Source organism: Narcine bancroftii, chromosome 11, assembly GCF_036971445.1.
Source record: "Narcine bancroftii isolate sNarBan1 chromosome 11, sNarBan1.hap1, whole genome shotgun sequence".
Lineage (NCBI taxonomy): Eukaryota > Metazoa > Chordata > Chondrichthyes > Torpediniformes > Narcinidae > Narcine > Narcine bancroftii.
In genome coordinates this window covers 86,753,735-86,773,756 of record NC_091479.1, presented here as the reverse complement: position 1 = coordinate 86,773,756, position 20,022 = coordinate 86,753,735, and the positions used below count along the sequence as shown (strand labels likewise).

The 20,022-nt window shown below is 40.1% G+C and overlaps 2 protein-coding genes across 3 annotated transcripts in view; one reads left to right on the top strand and one right to left on the bottom strand.

The window, feature by feature from the left end:
• Positions 1-20,022, bottom strand: part of tes (testis derived transcript (3 LIM domains)) — a 97,505-nt gene that overhangs the window by 72,026 nt on the left and 5,457 nt on the right. The gene's annotated exons all lie outside the window — the stretch shown is intronic.
• tfec (transcription factor EC) overlaps positions 11,324-20,022 on the top strand; it is a 103,354-nt gene continuing 94,655 nt past the window's right edge. For both annotated transcript variants that reach the window (XM_069903865.1, XM_069903864.1), the window contains exon 1: positions 11,324-11,509. In XM_069903865.1, coding sequence (XP_069759966.1) covers positions 11,348-11,509 — 162 coding nt within the window. In that variant the 5' untranslated portion in view covers positions 11,324-11,347. The remainder of the gene's footprint in view (positions 11,510-20,022) is intronic.

Sequence of the window (20,022 nt, the reverse complement as noted above, 5' to 3'; positions counted from 1 at the left end):
CCACCACCAGTTCCCACAACGATCCAACTGCCCTACTTCCCTCCCCCACCCCGACACTGGGGGAGAGTGGGGCAGTGGAACCAGCGTGGGGACCGTCAGTGGCAGTTTGCTTTTACAAAATGTTTTCTTCTATAGCTAAGCTGCTTTTGTTTTCTCTTGTCAATTACAGCAGGATTAATTTTTTAAAAAGTTTTCCTGTTGTCCTGGTTCCATGTTTTGTCTAAGTTTTTTTCTGCTATATTATAGCTACATATTTCAATATCATTAAATGTTTATCCATAACTACACTAAAAAAAACTTCTTAATATTCCCTGTTGAAATTGGGAGTCTTATATTGCCGTCAAATATCTTTTGTTCTCACTGCTTTACTTTTGTTAACTCACCCATGGTAATGGAGTGGGACAATGGCAATGAGATCAGAACAAGTAGTAAAAACGTACAAAGGAATACTGAAATCATTGCACTATTTTAATCACTTACAACTGTGACAAATTATGTTATATTTTATATTATGTATAGGTATGTTTTTGGAAGATAGATTGTGGGGTTTTAGATAGGTCACAAACAGATACAAATACTTCAAAACAGATCTCACTTTAAAATGCAAGAGTTATTCATAAGGTGGTACCTACAAGTCTGCAAAGACTCTTGTGCTGGAGATTTTCACAAGGAGGTACAAATGGAAGGGACCATCTCAGGAAACTGATAAGATCTTTCATGAATTGATTTTTGGAGTCAGCAAGCTGTTTTGGTGGAGTGTGCTGTTTTAGGAAGGTCGTGTGGTTTTGCAAGGAGAGAGAGAGAGTCAAACAGGTTTTTCTCTGAGAGTGTGACATAGAGAGAGAGAGATAGCTGTTTTTCTGCAGTGGCTTTTGGAAGCTTGTTTAAAATTTGAAGAGGGGTTGTGAGTTCTGAGTTCAGCCTGTTCAAAGCCCTTGTGGTCCATACAAGAGGAGATGGCTGGCTGTATAATGTTTTGCCTGAGATAAGGGAAGCAGAAAAGGAACTCTGTGGTGACCTGAAAGAAAGAGGTTATCATCTGGAAAACCCTGATGGGGGAAGTTTCTTTGGCAAGAGATTGAACTGGCTGATCAAAAGGAATCAATTTGTGTGTGTCCAACGAGCAACAAATCTCTTTCTGAAGACCAACAAGAACCTTCCTGAGCAGTAACCATTTACCTTTCAAACACCAAAGCCTGGTGAAGATTCATGAATGTTAAATTCTTCGCACAGTATAAGAATTGCCTGATAATGGTGAACTTGGAGGAGTGAGAAGTGAGATTGGTCTGTGAATCAAAGAATATTTCTGAACTTATACACACATTATATACACATAGAATTAGAAGGGGGTTAAGTTAATAGTAATAAGTTAAAGTTTGATCCTGTTTTTATGTTTAAAGCAAACTAAAAGTAACTTTTGTTTAAATAACCATTTATCTTGGTGAATTTCTATTGCTGCTGGGTTCTGGGGTCTTCTGGGCCCGTAACACAACCAATATGTTATGTTTAAACTCATGGGATCCCTGTCTCCTGCTCTGCTTAAAACTATTAAGTCTCTCTTTCCATTTTTATAACCATGGGACCTCTGGCACTCAAGTTATCCTAAATTTTGCAGGACCTCTGTCTCTACCAAATAGAAAATCATTCAACTAATGTTGCCTCTCCCCCACACCAAGATTACCCTGATGTTAGCCATTGAGCTTTATAATGCAAACAAAGCTTTTATGGGCACACATTCAAAAACTAAGCTCAAATCATCCCCATCCGCTTTCCTTCCCTCTCTGTAGCAGCTTTCAGGTGGAATAGCTGGGAGAATGTAGCTCTGGAGCTTGCTGTGGGTGTATGCAAAGTGACATTCTGGCACCTAACAGGTCCGTAGCGGGGAGAGGTGCCATGGAGCAAATGCTGGCTCCTGTCAACTCTGGCTGTAGTTCTGCCTGCTTTCAGGTGCCTAGGAGGAGCGCTCGGAAGTGGAAAATACACCTACCCGAGGAGGGTTGGGTAAGTATTCCTCGGGTTAGGATTCTCCGCTTTTAGGTGCTTTCCCAGCAGCCACATTTGGGTATTTTAGCTTGGGGTATTCTAGCCACCTGAAAGCAGCTTATACAGAGAGCTACCTTTTCCCCCAGTACTTCTTTAATCGCTAACAATTTTCTCTTCCACCCTCCCATCAGTATCCACCTATGTCCTCTTACCTGTTAGCCTGTGTTTGTCTTTCCTCTCTTCTTCTTTCCCCCCCCCCCCCCAACATTTTTATCCAGGGGTATGTTTGTATATTGCTCATACTTTAATGAAGGGCTCAGGCATGAAAACTATCTATGGATGCTGCATAACCTGCTGAGTTTCTCCAGCTCTTTTGTGTATTTCACTCAATCCCAACATCGACAGACTTTTTAATGTGAACCATCGACTTTCAATGAAGCCTGTGAGAGAATGGGTTTACACTCAACATCTACAAACTTGACCCCACTGTACAATACTATCTGAAATAAAGATCCATGATGAGATCCATCAAGATCTTAAACCTGATGTATAGCTCAGGTCTACTGAGGAGCTATGACCCTTTCACTCTGGTTGTCCTCTGTGTCCACCTCGACTTGGCACCTCAATGCATTGGAGTACACTAATGCTCTCACTGGAAAACCTTTGGCAGGAAAAATGAACTAACAAAGCAGTCTCATTCCCATCACTGGGGGCCGAATAACAATCCTTGTTACATAACTTCAGAATTGAAAATTCACATCAAAATGATCCGATCAATTTGCAAATCTGCCAAAATGTCACTGGGCAAACATGTATTCCCTTTTTCACTTGCTATGTTCATCCTAATAACTACATACATCATCCATTGTATTCAACTGATCGTCTGGCTGCTTACAGATCAATATTTGTGGGTCGTTGCTGTCCAATATTTGCTGCCCTGTTTCCTGGACGTTAACAATCAAAGTTCATTATCATTTATTTTGACTGGACATGTTCTGAAACAACACAGGGCTACACAGTCAACATGATGACATAATTTTGTCATTGATCATTTGCTGAGAGATGTTTTACTTTCTCGCCACTGCACTTGTATTTTCATAAAATTAGACTTCATCCTAATTTATTATAAAGACCAGAGTTCACCAACATTTGGATAATTTTGCTCAGCTGGGGTACAACCTGACAAAAGGCAGTAACAGAAAACATTGAACATGGAGTTTCGAGGTGGGCAGAAAAGTGGAGGTCACAAGCTATCACCTCTGACCTTCCACTCTGTTGCCCAATGACCGTTTGGGAATGCAGTGAGTTGAGTTTCTATCTGATCCTTTAGTTAAGTTCAGGTTGGTTCTTTTAGTTTATACCTCTTTGTGTTTTTTGGAATAATTTTGATTTATATAAAAAAAAAATATATAAATCCAGTGTTTTTATGTATCTGTATATCTGAGACATTGAAGAACAGTGAAACATGCCATTAATCATGTTGAACTGTCAAAGGCCATTGCAGAGATCCCGGGACTATAGCCTCATGTTCTGTGATCTGAGGCCTGGTGACTACTCAGAGGGTGTTTCATCTTGCCAAAAATCCGGCCTTGGGTGGATCTCTCAGAGCATAAAGGAGAGAACTTGAGATTTTGAGTATCGAGCATGACCTGACCCTATTTATCTGTTGAGGCAATCTGGATGGTTGCCATCTGCTGGGCACAATGAGTAAGACAGCTTGATTTAAACAAGAATTCGATGTGAAAGAGTACGGAATAGAATAATGATTTGTGGGCATTAAAATTTATATTGTGATTATTACTGTGACCTCTCCAGTAGTTGGAACATGGGCAGGGAGATTATCATAACCCTTTTGCCTTTTGATGCTGGTTGCTCAAATTAACATCCTGAGTGAAGCTGTCCTGACTGATCTTTGCATTTTACTTTCTATCCAGCTTTGTGTCTCTCTGGTATATTACCCTTGCTGACCATTGCAGTGCAGGCCCTCAGCATCTTATTGACCTTGAGCTCAAAGCACACCTTGGCCTTCATCAATTGGTTTCTTTCTTTCTTTGGCTTGGCTTCGCGGACGAAGATTTATGGAGGGGTATGTCCACGTCTGCTGCAGGCTCGTTGGTGACTGACAAGTCCGATGTGGGACAGGCAGGCAGTTGGGTGTAGTTAACACACTCAGCTCTATTGGACTCACAGCCCTGTTTTTATTCTCAAGCTGAGGGGCATGGTCAAAACCTTCTCAGCACTGATTGACATATTTGTGATCTGCTTTCTCTGATAGGCCAGTTAAGCTCTTTTGGTTGTGGCCAATTGGAGGGTAGTGCTGCGGGCCTTGTCCAGCCTGCTGGATCGTCGCATTCGTCCTTCATTTTGTGAGGCCCCGTGGGGGAGCTGCGAAGGGCTGCCACAGCGTCAGAATAAAAAATAAAGAATGGGAGGGGAAGGTGTCCACAGCAACCGCTAAAGGTGTTAATTGGATGTGTAAAACCATGATGACCATAGATAAGATGAATTGTCATTGCTTTATCCTTATGGTAGGTGAGTCTAAAACAAGAGAGCATAGATTTATACACTGAGGATTGTGCAAATATGGAACATGCTGCCAGAGGAAGCAGTAGAGGTGGGTACAATTGTGACATTTAGAAGACATTTGGACAAGTAGTTGGAGAGGGAAGGCTAAGAATGATATGGGCCAAATGCAGACAAATGAATCTAGCTCAGATAAGCAGCCTGGCTCAGCATGGATAAGTTGAGCTGAATGACCTGTTTCTGTGCCATATACTGTAGGTCCATGACTCTGGGAGTCTTCTATGATCACAGCTGATCTATGCTAGCCTCAACTCCTCTTCTGTGCCAATTCCCTATGACCTACAATCCACCAATCTTCCAATGTTTCACTCTCACCACCTTCTCTTTCTAATGATCTGACCACTACCACCCTCAGTGCAAAGAATTCCAGAGACTTGTTATCCTCTGAGAGAAGAAAGCGTCAACATATAATTAAGCCTATTCTTTCCGGATAAATTCTCCCAATTTCTGTTCCTAACTGTTGAAATGCAGCCCTTCCATCCATATCCTATCTTGCATGTGTCCTGTCATCCAATAAACCAGGTATATCCTCAACACACCCACTGTCCCTCTAGTTTCCAATAAATATTTACTCATTCTCAGCTTCATCTCTGATCCTTCTCTCTTCCTACTCTCGTTTTCTTTTCAGTTTGTGCAGTGCCTTGTGGATATTTTATTACAGAGAGGAGTGCAAGGAGGGAAGTTTTATTTCTTGCACAGAACTGAAGTAACGAAGTAAGAAGTTTGAATTTTAAGAAAGAGTAAAACGTCTTTTATGCCCTATTTATAATAAATAGGGTGATACGGTTAGTGTAGCTGTTAACAGAACGCTGTTACAGCGCCAGTGATCGGAACCAGGGTTCGAATCCCATGCTGTCTGTAAGGAGTTTATAACTTCTCCCTGTATGTGGGTTTCCTCTGGTTTCCACCCACTGTTCAAAATGCACCTGGGTTCTAGATCAATTGGTGTAATTGGGCGACATGGCCTCATTGGCTGAAAGGACCTGTTTTTTTTACATATTTCTTTGATGCTTTCTAAAAATTAATTGCTTGTTTATTGGTTTACCTGTGTGGTTGAGCAAAGCAGAATTTAAACATGATAACAACATCTCATCTCTTCTCCATCTCTTGTTTGTTCAAGGATGCATCAAAAAGCAGAACCTCAGTAAAAACAAATTTCTTAGCAAATCTCTTCTATTATGCAATTACATGCTAATGATCTGAGCTTTTTTTTTAGACACACAGCACGGTTACAGGCCACCCAATTATACACCTAATTAACCTAACCCCCATTACGTGTTGAACGGGGAGCCAATGCAGACACGAGGAGAATGTACAGACAATGCGGGATTCGAATCCCAGTCCCAATCGCTGCCAGTGTAAATACATTGCATTAACTGCTACACCAACCTTGCTACCAACCATGTAGTTGATACTTTCTTCTAGTGCCTAATTTAATATTGTTACACGATTAGATGGAGGCCATGTGTACAGGAATTTCTCACTGAGGTTGTCGAATCTTTAGAATTCTTGATCCAGAGAATTGAGGGACCAAGATTATTGAAGGTATTTAAAGAGAATGTAAGAAACTGCCAAAATGTTTGGCCTGGAAGTCAGCCTGAGGTCCTCACCATGACTACCAGCCCCCCCCCCCCCCACCCCACATCTCCATCGGGCACACAGAACTCAAAACGGTCAACCAGTTTACCTATCTCGGCTGCACCATTTCATCCGATGCAAGGATCGACAACGAGATAGACAACAGACTCGCCAAGGCAAATAGCGCCTTTGGAAGACGACACAAAAGAGTCTGGAAAAACAACCAACTGAAAAACCTCACAAAGATAAGCGTATACAGAGCCGTTGTCATACCCACGCTCCTGTTCGGCTCCGAATCATGGGTCCTCTACCGGCACCACCTACGGCTCCTAGAACGCTTCCACCAGCGTTGTCTCCGCTCCATCCTCAACATTCATTGGAGCGACTTCATCCCTAACGTCGAAGTACTCGAGATGGCAGAGACCGACAGCATCGAGTCCACGCTGCTGAAGATCCAGCTGCGCTGGGTGGGTCACATCTCCAGAATGGAGGACCATCGCCTTCCCAAGATCGTATTATATGGCGAGCTCTCCACTGGCCACCGTGACAGAGGTGCACCAAAGAAAAGGTACAAGGACTGCCTAAAGAAATCTCTTGGTGCCTGCCACATTGACCACCGTCAGTGGGCTGATATCGCCTCAAACCGTGCATCTTGGTGCCTCACAGTTTGGCGGGCAGCAACCTCCTTTGAAAAAGACCGCAGAGCCCACCCCACTGACAAAAGACAAAGGAGGAAAAACCCAACACCCAACCCCAACCAACCAATTTTCCCCTGCAACCGCTGCAACCGTGTCTGCCTGTCCCGCATCGGACATTTCAGCCACAAACGAGCCTGCAGCTGACGTGGACATTTACCCCCTCCATAAATCTTCGTCCGCGAAGCCAAGCCAAAGAAAGAAGTACATTTTCCAAAGGTCCAAGAAATAAGGGCTGAGGGGAGCTGAAGTCATAATTATATTGAATGATGCTGCTTTCATTTGACTTTTTTTCTCCTCTGAATAATGCTGGGTGTTTCCATACTGAATCACCATTCGTTGTGTCCAGAGGGACATCTTCACCTCTTCAAAGAAAATAATAATTACCTCTATCCCAATGCTCTTTTTAAGTCTGCAGGCCCCAATTAGCAAGGCTTTCTGCTGCATCTGGTGGAAATTGGGTTGGTGCCAACCCAAATAGAAATGAATGAAATACCTGGAAGAACAAGGTGAAAAGGTTTTGCGTTTTGTTTGAATAAATTCTATTCAAGCCCCAAAACAGCCTTATTAATGATGTCATGAAAATTTTTTGGAATTTTTGGAAATTGGAAACAGGACTCACTGAGCAATTGACACTTGCAATTCATTGTCCAGGTTGGAGAGGCAAGTTAAATTTATATATGAAAAATGTTTGAGAAATGAATTTATCTACACATCTCCTCTTCATCTCTCATGTTGAGGGGGGGGGGGGGGGAACCGTACCAGGATGGCCACTCCAAAAGGACATGTTCAAATGTTAGCATTTGTTGTTTTTGCAATACTCTTTAAATTTTATAAAATTATGCTGTTTAATTTTTTTTGAAACTCTATATATTAGAAATATTATGTCCTCCCTTTTGGAAATTTTGAAATGGCCACCCTACATGAACTTTTATCGAAGCAGGGGCCGAGCTTTGTCAGATGCAAGCCTAAATGCTGATTCTTTCAGTTTTCTGTCTTCATTTCAGCTTATTTTTTTCAAACAAGTCTCGACTCCTGCAGCTACACAGTGAAGTCTTCAATAGCCGCTGGATGCAACAAATTGAATTTGATAAATAATGAAGATCTGGCTGTTAAGTTTGTAAGGAACGGAAGAAATGAAACAATTAGTGTTGAAAAGAGCAAATCAGTAGGTGTGTAGAGTTTAACGGGGCTCTTGGGCCCGCGGAGCTGCTGAAAGATTTCTCTGTCGCTGAAGAATTTTCACCACTGTGTGACCAAAATATGGGCTGCAAATTAGTTCATGCTTGTTGAAGCCATGTAGCCCCATGCAGAGAGCTGTCTTTGGGAATGTTTTAATGAGCAGAGAAGGTCACAGAAGTGTGACATCATTCTGCAGAGTCCCTCAGGAAGGGTGCAGATTTCCTGTCATGCAGTTTAACAGCAGAGGGTACCATTCTGCCACACAGCAGGATTGTGCTTATTTGCACCATGCCAATTGGCACAAAGGGCTTCTGTCACCCAAAAGTAAGTTATTTTCATGCTGATTTTCTTCATCTATTACTGGGGTGACTACCTGATGGTGTATGCTGGGTAAAAAGTGAGGAAGGACAATGGGTTCTCCACCTAAACTACAAATTGAAAGAGTCAGTCTCATAGACTTTTGAGAATATTTTAAATTTAAAATGATCTTGCCCCTCAAAGAAGAGGCCAAATACATTTGCAAATCACTTTTGAGAAGCAACTAAAATGTTTATCATCAAGCCATTGATTGCAGTGAAGTTTTTTTGTGGTTTTTGATGAAAATGTTGAGACTGTCAGAGGTTCAGCAGGTGCAATAACCTGGCGAGACATTTTTTCTTGATTTCAAATGGAGCATCTGCTCCCCTATCTAGTTAATATGAGGCAGAGCCTGTTTGGACATCATGTGAACCAAATGCAACGGGTTGAGGATATTAACTGGTCACCTGATCAGCTCTCATGGCGATGGGGACAGAACACAAGTTTGAACCAGGGCAACAGTAACAAGTGGTGTTTTGTGGAACTAACAGATTTTTTTTATTTAATCTGCTCAAATTAGTTTAGAGAAAGTCATTTTGAGCAGTTTGAGTGTGCCTTTAAGGATACAGTTCAACAGAGCTTGCCCAATGCAAGCTCACTTTGTTTTTATCTGAATTTCGCACTGGGGTGCTCTAATTGGCTAAGGAATCAGATTCATTGAATAAAACTGAATGCACAAAGAATTGCTGGTGGAACTGAGCAAGTTAGGCAGCATCCATGGGGAGAGAGATGGTCAGTTACCATTTCAAATTGAAATCCTTTATCCTTTAAGATAGTCCCTTTATATAAAAAGATGGTTTCTCCCTCCATTTTTCTCTCCCTGGTCCCATAATATTTCACCTCCAGGTCCCTTTTCCAGCTTATGCCTTCCTTGAATGACACTGGCTGTTGAATGATATGTCCGGGAATGCTTGAACATTGATAAGAGATGCACCTCCAATTCTTCAGACAAAAATCAGGTAGTTAACATTTGAGCTTCTTCCTCCTAAGGAATGGAGAATATTCTTTTGATTCTGCTTTCTCATACACTGTATAACCCAGTGGTTCTCAACCTTTTTCTTTCCACTCACATACCACTAAGTTATCCCTGTGCTATAAGCCCTCTGTGATTAGTAAGGGATTGCTTAATGTGGTCTGTGAGTGGAAAGGGAAGATTGAGAATCACTGCTCTAGATCCAATTGTTATTGAAATATTATGCTTGAGAAAAGTTGCCATTAGTCCATTTCCTTTGGAGTTCTGAAACCGTGCACATAACGAGTCAATGAGGTATGATTAAAACAGTGGTTTTCAAACTTTTTCTTTCCACCCACATCCCACCTTCAGCAATCCCTTACAAATCACGGAGCACCTATGGCATAGGGAATACTTAAAGTGGTATGTGAGTGGAAAGAAAAAGGTTGAGAATCACTGGTGTAACCTAATGAATATATGAACATGGGATCAAATGATTTTAAAGGGACATATTCATGCATTTATTAGACATTCCTTACTTATGATAAAAACTCATCTTGGATCGATCTATCTCACAGCCATATTTTGATCTAACATGGTTATAATTGCACTATTTTAAAACAAATATCAAAATTCAGATAAGAAAAGGAAATTTTTGGAAAAAAATGAAATAATTTTATACTTAATTGGCAAATCTTTTGCACTTCAGTTTTCAGTTTCAATTTTTTTGAAAAGGTGGCATAAAACTTTAGTGTCCTTAAAATAATCACTTTGCAATTGCTTGTGCCCAACCTGATGGCAGGTAAAATGATGATAAAACTGGACCTGATATTGTGGGGGGAAAGACTGATTGTTAGCGACCTAGAATTCAAGAAATATTAGCAAGGAGATCCTGCTAAATTTAACTATGAGATTTCATTGGAATGGTCCTGGTGCTTGGGATCAGATTGAGTTGGAGGCAAGAATCCATGAGGGAGCATGAAAGAAAAGATTGATGATCATTCATTGGGTGAGGGGACAATTCTTGACCATTGTACTGAGGGAGGAGGGAGAGTTCATGAAGAAACAATCCTGATTTGTGATGGAAATGAAATTGGTTCAAGAGATCACTGTTCTAGGAGGTAGGCAGTTTATTACATTCCATTTGGTCTTGCCCCAAAATGAGAACTTTTTGGTCAAACTTGGCAATTTATTTAGATTGTGTTATAGGAATTAAAGTTCCACAAACTCCAGTGTTATTTTTATTGAGTAATATTGAAGGGATAAGACCTAAATGTAGATTATCTATATATCAAAAATAATTTCTAAATATTGCCTTGGCAGTAGCAAGAAAATGTACAGCAGTAACATGGAAATCAGACACCCACCTGGGTATGGAGCGTGGGAATGCAGAGATGCATAGCTGCATTCCTTTGGAGAAGATTACTTATAATTTGAGAAATAAGTATGATGTACTTATGAAAATTTGGTGCTCATACTTACAAATTGAGGGAATTAACTTCTAGGCCTTTTCCTTAACCTTTGAACCTCGTCAACCTCCTTGGATGTATTAAAAGATATAAAGGACTAATGCCATGTGGTGAAGGGGACGTTCTGACAACCATGCTCTGATTCTTGTTTTCTTATTTTTCTTTCTTTTTCTATGTCATTTAATTTATTTTTCATTGTTTTTCTCTTGGTGTTTGTTCAGGGGGAGGGGATTGGGGGTTTGGGGTTTATATCATCGGGCAATAGATTTTGTATTAATATTTGATTATTATACTTTATATTTACATATATGGAAAACTATAAAATAAAATTTTCAAAAAAAAGAGAATGTTCTAAACAAAGAGATGGTAAGATATAATCGCAGGAGAAATTGCCCTTATGGGGGACTGGTGCTGGAACCTTGAGAGCTGTGCTTTAAGAAATGTGCTCATTTGTATTGAACTTTAATTTGCAGACAACCCTAACTTTTGATTAAAATTCTCTTTACGTTTTATTCTAGTTACAAAGCTTCAACCGGATAAAAATCAGAATGCATTCTCAAATTGAATATTGGATGCCAGAATGCCAGGAGAGATGGACCACTCCCCAATCCATTCAGCAGTACCTTCCAGTATTGTCCAGAACACATGCATTCCAGCATTTCCCAAAGGAGACCTGGAAATCAACTCAAATACCAAAACATATTCTTAAGGTAATTAACAACTATTAGGAAAAAAAAACTTCTGTCAGTGTGCAATTTAGTTCCTGATGTTTCAATTTTGAATAGTTATTTGTGTTTTAATTTGTCCTGGTTACACTTTTCTAATTACGAAGGAAGTTATTGATATCAGTGTTAAATAGATGGACAAGCTTGTTTACAATCTACAAGAGATTTTATTAACATTTCAAAGGACTTAATTCTAACAGTTGATTCATTTTATTTCTGTGGCTCATTTATGAACTTAGTCTGTTGAATAAATTTTTTAGACTATGTTTAAAGTTATCAGTCCTGAATGTGTCTGATGCTGAGAGATATTCATTTGTATCAGGGGATTTATTCAAATACCATATTCTGGAGAATTATTTATAGGAGTACATTTTTACTCACACCTCTGTTCATCTACATTATTCTATTTTAGTGACATGTACCATTATGAAATAAAAACACGAAACACTGGAAATACTCCATAAGACAGGCAGAGTTGGTTCAGGGAGAAACAAATTTCAAGTTGATAATTTTTCAGCAGGATCCCTAGTATCTGAAGATGTTTGCTGTTGATACAAATGTTATGGCTCCCATTTGTCATATATTTAAACACCTGAACACAGAGATCCTGAAAGTAAGTGAAAGAATACTTACTGAAAAGGTGCTTGAGCAAATAGACAAACTAGGGAGCTGTGGGCTGGATTGAAGCAAAAGGTTTTCGAGCATTACTGTGTTGAGGTGAAGAGGGGCTATTGAAGGGCCTTGGGGCCAAAAGTTTCCTGATCGTGTCATAGTTTTGGATCTGGGGCTCGGATTGAACAGGGGCCTGTGTGGTTGCAGAGGCTGTGGGTGTGCTGGATACAAATTTGCGGACACTCAGGGACTCTCTTTCTCTCTTACAGTAAGGTGAATCTTTGCCTTATGGCAGGAAAAAGGAAATTTCATGTAACATTACATTTTCTGTATTATTACATAAATAAATCTTGAATCATATTATTTATAATCTTGCTCTGGAACAGTGAAAACTTTAATTTTGTGTGCAAAAATCATAGCTCTTTGCTGGATCTGAAAGTCCACAGAAAACCACATGGTAACATCAAAGTAACAAGATTATTCATGGCAATGATCAAACTATTTTCTCGCATTTTAACATAATAGGAAAATCAAATTCATTCACAGTGGCATCTTGCCATACTGTGAGCAACTTGGACATCAGTAGGTGATGGGAATCCAGAATAAATGATCACTCTGTGCCATCAGGAAAAGCAGTCTTCATAGCCTGTCCTCGTTCCTTTCTTTCTTCTTCTTTCTTTGGCTTGGCTTCGCGGACAAAGATTTATGGAGGGGTATGTCCACGTCTGCTGCAGGTTCCAGTAACCACATGAACAGCCATTTAGGCTCTTCCTTCCCATTAAAGTTCCAGAGACTCTGGGTCACAGAGACCGAATTAGGTTTGACAAAGTCCAGCAAATTTGTCCAACACGATGTGTCGCTCATTAAACCATATTGACCATGTTTAATTATATTCAGCTTTCCAGAATGGTTAGTTATTTTCCATTTGATCATTAACGTTAGTATCTTGCTGGTAACAGTTGTAGAACTAACTGCCACTGAGTGCACCCAGCCTTTGGTAAGAACTTTTACAGGTAGAGGCATTTCACAAAACTAATATAGAGTTTTTTTTCAGAACATGCACTTTTAACTTTAGAAATAATTATGACTCAACTCGTATCAATTCCAAATGATAGTAATAATATGACTTTGACAGAGAACAAAATTTACAAGAATACTTTTTATAATAATGTTAATTTCTCTAATAAAGAAATGGATACCAACTGCTTCAACACCTTTCCAAATTATTCTGCTGTCATCAAATATTTTGTACATAGATTCCCATATTATCCATTCCTGCAAGCCCTTTGGGTTGTACTTTGTCTTTGCTCTTTCTTGGACTAAAATGCATTACTTGACATTCCTTCTTTTCCATTTTCATCTGAGGTGTCTACCCACTTTACCAGTTTTTCAAACAAACTCCTTCAGTGCATTAAATCCAATAGCCTGGACGTGAGACCAAAAGTAATTTCAGAGACTGTTTTACCTTCTAAACAGTTGCAAGAAATATTTTTTAACTCCGATTTCAGATTTATTGTCAGAGTACGTACATGACATCACATACAACCTTGAGATACCCTTTTCCTGCAGGCGCGGCAGAATTACCACTAATTGGTTGTGCAAAAGAAACTGTACACAGCGTAAATGTGTAAACAATAAAAGAACTGCAAAATGATAGCGAATGTAAACAAACTGTGCAATACAGAGGGAACAAAAAAAAATCAAAGTGCACAAATAAGGGTCCTTAAATGAGTCTCTGATTGAGTTTGTTGTCGAGGAGTCTGATGGTGGAGGGGTAGCATCTGTTTCTGAACCTGGTAGTGTGAGTCTTGTGGCACCTAGACCTCGTTCCTGATGGCAGCAGTGAGAACGGAATGTGCGCCGGGTGGTGTGTCTTTGATGATCGCTGGTGCCCTCTGCTGGCAGCGTTTCCTGTAGATGCACTCAATAGTGGGGAAGGTTTTGCCTGTGATGTCCTAAGCTGTGTTCACTACCTTTTGGAGGGCTTTATGCTCAGGGGTATTGGAGTTCCCATAGCAAACTGTGATGCAGCGGTCAGCACACTTTCCTCCACACCTCTGTAGAAATTTGCCTGGGTTTCTGGTGTCACCCCAAACCTCCGCAAACTCCTAAGGAAGTAGAGGCGCTGATGTGCTTTCTTCATAATCCCATTAATGTGTTGGGTCCAGGAAAGATCCTTCAAGATAGTAACTCCCAAGAACTTAAATTTGCTTACCATCTCCATTTCTGATCCCCTAATGATCACTGGATTGTATAGATCTGGCTTTCCTTTCCTGAAGTCAACAATCAGATCCTTAGTTTTGGTGACACCGAGTGCAAGGTTGTTGTGGGGGCACCATTCACCCAGGTTTTCAACCTCCATCCTGTATGTTAACTCATCCCCTTCCTTTGTACAACCCACTACCATGGTATAATAGGCAAATTAGTAGATGGTGTTATTGTCGTTCCAAGCCATATAGTCATAGGTGTAAAGTGAGTAAAGCAGGGGGCTAAGAACACAGGCCTGTGGTATTTCAGTACTGATGGAGATTGTGGAGGAGAAGTTCTAACCAATCTTTACTGATTGGGTTTAGAGGTGAGGAAACCATGATTGAATTATGCAGTGGGGTATTAACTCCCAGGTCTTGGAATTTTGCTGATCAGTTTTAAGGGGATGTTGGTGTTAAATGGCAAACTGTATTCGATGTATTCTGATGTATGCACCTTTGATATCTAGGTGTTCCAGGGATTTGCATAGAGCTAGTGAGATGGCATCCGCAGTAGACCTGTTATTATGATAGGCAAACTGGAATCTATACTCAGTAATTAATTGTTGAAGACATGCCAATATAAAATCAATGAAAAACCTCTCAAAAATGTGAAAAGGCACCAAAAAGGTTAAAGTATAGCAGGATGTACTCTGAAATCTTCTTTGGCTTGGCTTCGCGGACGAAGATTTATGGAGGGGGTAAAAAGTCCACGTCAGCTGCAGGCTCGTTTGTGGCTGACAAGTCCGATGCGGGACAGGCAGACACGATTGCAGCGGTTGCAAGGGAAAATTGGTTGGTTGGGTGTTGGGTTTTTCCTCCTTTGCCTTTTGTCAGTGAGGTGGGCTCTGCGGTCTTCTTCAAAGGAGGCTGCTGCCCGCCAAACTGTGAGGCGCCAAGATGCACGGTTTGAGGCGTTATCAGCCCACTGGCGGTGGTCAATGTGGCAGGCACCAAGAGATTTCTTTAGGCAGTCCTTGTACCTTTTCTTTGGTGCACCTCTGTCACGGTGGCCAGTGGAGAGCTCGCCATATAACAGGATCTTGGGAAGGCGATGGTCCTCCATTCTGGAGATGTGACCCATCCAGCGCAGCTGGATCTTCAGCAGCGTGGACTCGATGCTGTCGACCTCTGCCATCTCGAGTACTTCAACGTTAGGGGTGTAAGCGCTCCAATGGATGTTGAGGATGGAGCGGAGACAACGCTGGTGGAAGCGTTCTAGGAGCCGTAGGTGGTGCCGGTAGATGACCCATGATTCGGAGCCGAACAGGAGTGTGGGTATGACAACGGCTCTGTATACGCTTATCTTTGTGAGGTTTTTCAGTTGGTTGTTTTTCCAGACTCTTTTGTGTAGTCTTCCAAAGGTGCTATTTGCCTTGGCGAGTCTGTTGTCTATCTCATTGTCGATCCTTGCATCTGATGAAATGGTGCAGCCAAGATAGGTAAACTGGTTGACCATTTTGAGTTTTGTGTGCCCGATGGAGATGTGGGGGGGCTGGTAGTCATGGTGGGGAGCTGGCTGATGGAGGACCTCAGTTTTCTTCAGGCTGACTTCCAGGCCAAACATTTTGGCAGTTTCCGCAAAGCAGGACGTCAAGCGCTGAAGAGCTGGCTCTGAATGGGCAACTAAAGCGGCATCATCTGCAAAGAGTAGTTCACGGACAAGTTTCTCTTGTGTCTTGGTGTGAGCTTGCAGGCGCCTCAGATTGAAGAGACTGCCATCCGTGCGGTACCGGATGTAAACAGCGTTCTCATTGTTGGGGTCTTTCATGGCTTGGTTCAGCATCATGCTGAAGAAGATTGCCACTCTGAAATAGTGGCATGACGAATGGCATAATTTGACCATTTTCATTGTGCAGAGCGGATTACCTGGACTTGTAGCATTCCCTCATGTCAGAATATTAAAAGGACATTGGTTTGGGGATCACTGAACAATTACCTGTGCCTTACCATTACTTAGTCATCATCAAATAATAAATCACACTGTTTTCTTCATCTGGACATCATTGAGTTTTGCAGGAATCGAGGTTTGAATGATTAATCTTTTAGTGTCATTAGAAGATTTCCAAGTTTGGCCCACTCTTATATTTTAACTTGATTTACTGCAAATTCAGAATTTATCCTTCTTTCTCTAAAAGATGAGTAAGGTACCATGACAATTCTGAACATTTTGTTTTGGGTAAATGTGAATTTTGACCAATTTAGTTGTGTTTCTATGAATTTATTTAAAAAATTTTTTTTAATGAAACCAAAGTAAAACTTTGATTACAGCGAAGGTTGTCTATTAACAATGACCCAGTCAATCAAAATGTCCTTGTTGAAGCATGCTAATGCTAACAACTGAAAGAATACTACAAAGTAACAATTCAAGTAGACTTTTCGAATAAACTTAGCAATAGGGAATTTTAAACAAAGGGCATGTGTGACAAACATCCCAATTAACCATGAATTCATTCATCTTTGTTAATTTTATCATAACAAATCAGTAAGATTAATATTTGAAATTAATGAAAAATCAAGGGATCACTTTAGCATTAATGAATGGTCATAAGGAAGTATTTTTATCCATTCACGAGATATGGATGCCATTGGCAATGATTGGCATTTATCACCAACCTCTAATTGCTGCTTAACTAAGGAAGCAGTTAAGAGTCAAATTTGAATCACATTTTGGCCAGATTAAGTATGATTTGAAGAACTGAGGAAGTGCTCAGGCTCGAAATGTTGATAATGGATGCTGAGTTCCTCTAGCTTTTCTGTGTTCTCACTATAATTACGGTGTCTACAGACTTTCAGATTTTATAACAATTTTGTTAGTTTAACAGTGACTGTTATTTAGGCTAGATCTATTTTTGTCAAACTCCAGATTTTATTTAATCACTTGAATTTAAATTCCCCAGCTGCTTTGATAAGATTCCAACTCATGGTTCTTGTTCAGTCATCCAGACCTCATCTCATAACTTAGCTACTCTACCCAATACTGCGGAAGATTTAAGGTAGTCATCCAGAACATCTGAGGATGTCTTAAAACCTTGATCATTTAATTGGGCGGGATCCTGCTGGATTGCAGTGGCTGGGTTTTGTCAATAAACATTTACAAGCCAAATGACCATTTGTTCCTCCAGATGTCCAATGGTATATGTCTGTTGCTACCAGGTCACTTTCTATTGTGGGATGGAGGCAAAGTTGATGAGAGGCATGGAATGGAAAAGAGAATGTGTGGGGAAAGTGGCTGAATCACTTTGTGTAAAAGTTAAACTTTCTCTACTTTTGTGCTTGTCAAGGAGGCCTGGTGATCAATAAGTTATTAATGACTGATAATGTATTCCTGCTGTTGATATGTTATTTTAATAAAACCACCCAAATAAATACGATATCCTGAAATAATATTTTATCAAAAATTCACAGATCAGATAGAAAAAATGTTCAAAAATCATGGAAAATGAATCTGTTTTTGAAAGAATCTTGTTCAAAATTATTTCCCAGAATTTTCTTGAATAATGAAAACTAATATAATTTCATAGATTGGTGGAATTTATTTTCACATTTGTTTTAAGAGATTCTACCAATTTTACACTTAATAGATACCAACTAATCAGGTGAATCACTGAGGTATTTCTCAGAAATTTTGCTGTGAAGCAGAGATCATAATTTACCTTTATAGGAAGCTTGCATGAACTAGTAGTCATAGCACGTAATTTTTACCTGTAAAATAGTTGTCCAGAATACAAATTCCAGCATGGCTCCTTTGAGAGTTATTTCAGAGTCCCCTGCTGAATGTAATTACTATCACAACAAAAAAGATTTAACATTTATTATTGGTTATAAGAGAGCTGAATGAATGCTTGGGCGTGGGAACACAGTCTTCAACTTCCTTCTCTTCATGTTTTGGGTGTGCCCACAAGGGAGAGAACATGAGCAGAACTCTTTCTCAATAGGTTCTAAATTTTTCTCATTGAATTCCATGTACTTGAGCTTAAGAGTTGCAATTGCCATGTCTTCATCTTTTCTTAGTGCTTTGCTTTGCCCCAATTAATGAAACGGTTGGAAATCTCTGCATTTGGTTTGTTGGTTTGAGTGGGAGCAGACAGAAAAAAATGGCTGAAATGCTAAGGTACCAGAATTCTTGGTTGGTTCTGCAGAGGGATGGCACGTCTAAACCTTAGAGCAGAAAATGATTTTTTTTGCCTTTGGGCCTGGGTGTGGAGGGTAGGGGAAGGTCAAAGCAGTGAGATATCAAAGCCATGTTAATGATTTTAATATTCAGGAATATTGTAGTCAAGTCAAACATTCGGTACTTTGAGAAAACAATGAAATGCTGCAGGAACTCAGCAGGTCATGCAAATTGGAGTAAAACTCAAGTCTGTTGACGCTGCGATTGAAGTATTACATCCCTCGAAAGTGCCTGATCTGCCGAGTTCTTCCAGCATCTCATTATTTGCTCAATATTTTACCAGCTGCAGTTTCTGTGTTTCACAAAGGACTTTGAGATGACCGTATGCATCCAGTAACTTTAGTGCCTGCATCAGCTACTCGTGATAATGTTTTAACCTAGGTTTGGTACTTCAGCAAGTCCAGATGTAAAGTTTTCTGGCACTCCAGTGGCATTTTTAGACCAGTTCACCAGTGTAACATTGCACTCAGTCATCGTTCCCTTCTCTGTCGTTCACTTCTGTTGATTCAGCCCATTTTACAGTAAGCAATGTTCCCTGCATTACAGGACTCACTTGCTACCTGTACATGGTGAAGCCTGGAAACTGCTGTGCTAATTTTCCTTTCCTTGTTATATTTTAAAGCAGAGAATCGTAAGATTTTCTCTTTAGTCCTACCTGACTCTGGGGACATCTTGCACTACTAGACTATATTGAATGTGTTATTTTTCCCTTTTTATATAAAAATAAGAGTGAAACCACCCACCAGATTAAAAACATACTGGAGGCTCTTCACTTGCCAGGCAAACTGCCTCACTAATCTGATATAAATTTTCACTTCAGAACAGATTATACTGCAACTGACATGAAGCAAAACCATAAGAGACAATCTCTTGGAGATAGCTCTCCACCTGTTCTGCCGATTTTTACTATGTGCATGAAAGAGAGCAATTTTAATTTTGCAGAGACTGAAGTGGGACAACACAATTACGCTGAAAGTCTCTGTTAGATTTATAACTGATGAAAATTTAGAGTCCCTTCTAATTTACACCACCATTCATCGACTTTGATTGGTTGTTGGCTCAGACCTGCTCTCATACATTCTGATTCATTGTTGACATAGCTCACTGCAAGTATATACTCATTACTTCTATTTCAGTGGTACAAATCGAAATATGAACTTCCAAAAAAAAAATTAAGATTTATGTTGCTTTGTCCAACAAGATTTTTCCATTGAAAATCTAAGGGGATAATCTTTCTTTTAACTAAGAGGAGTTAATAAAGTGACGAGAGCTAAGTACTGGTATTAACAAGATTCTGTATTTCCCTTTGATTCTAATTATGACTTAAATTTTACTTAGCATGTCTGAAAGGACTTCAGACCACTCAATTAGCAGTAATAGGATTAAAACATTGGCAATAAACTGAAGAGTTGAAGAAAGGAGGTATTTATGCAGGCACCTGCTACAAAGAGTAATTCTGGTTTAGA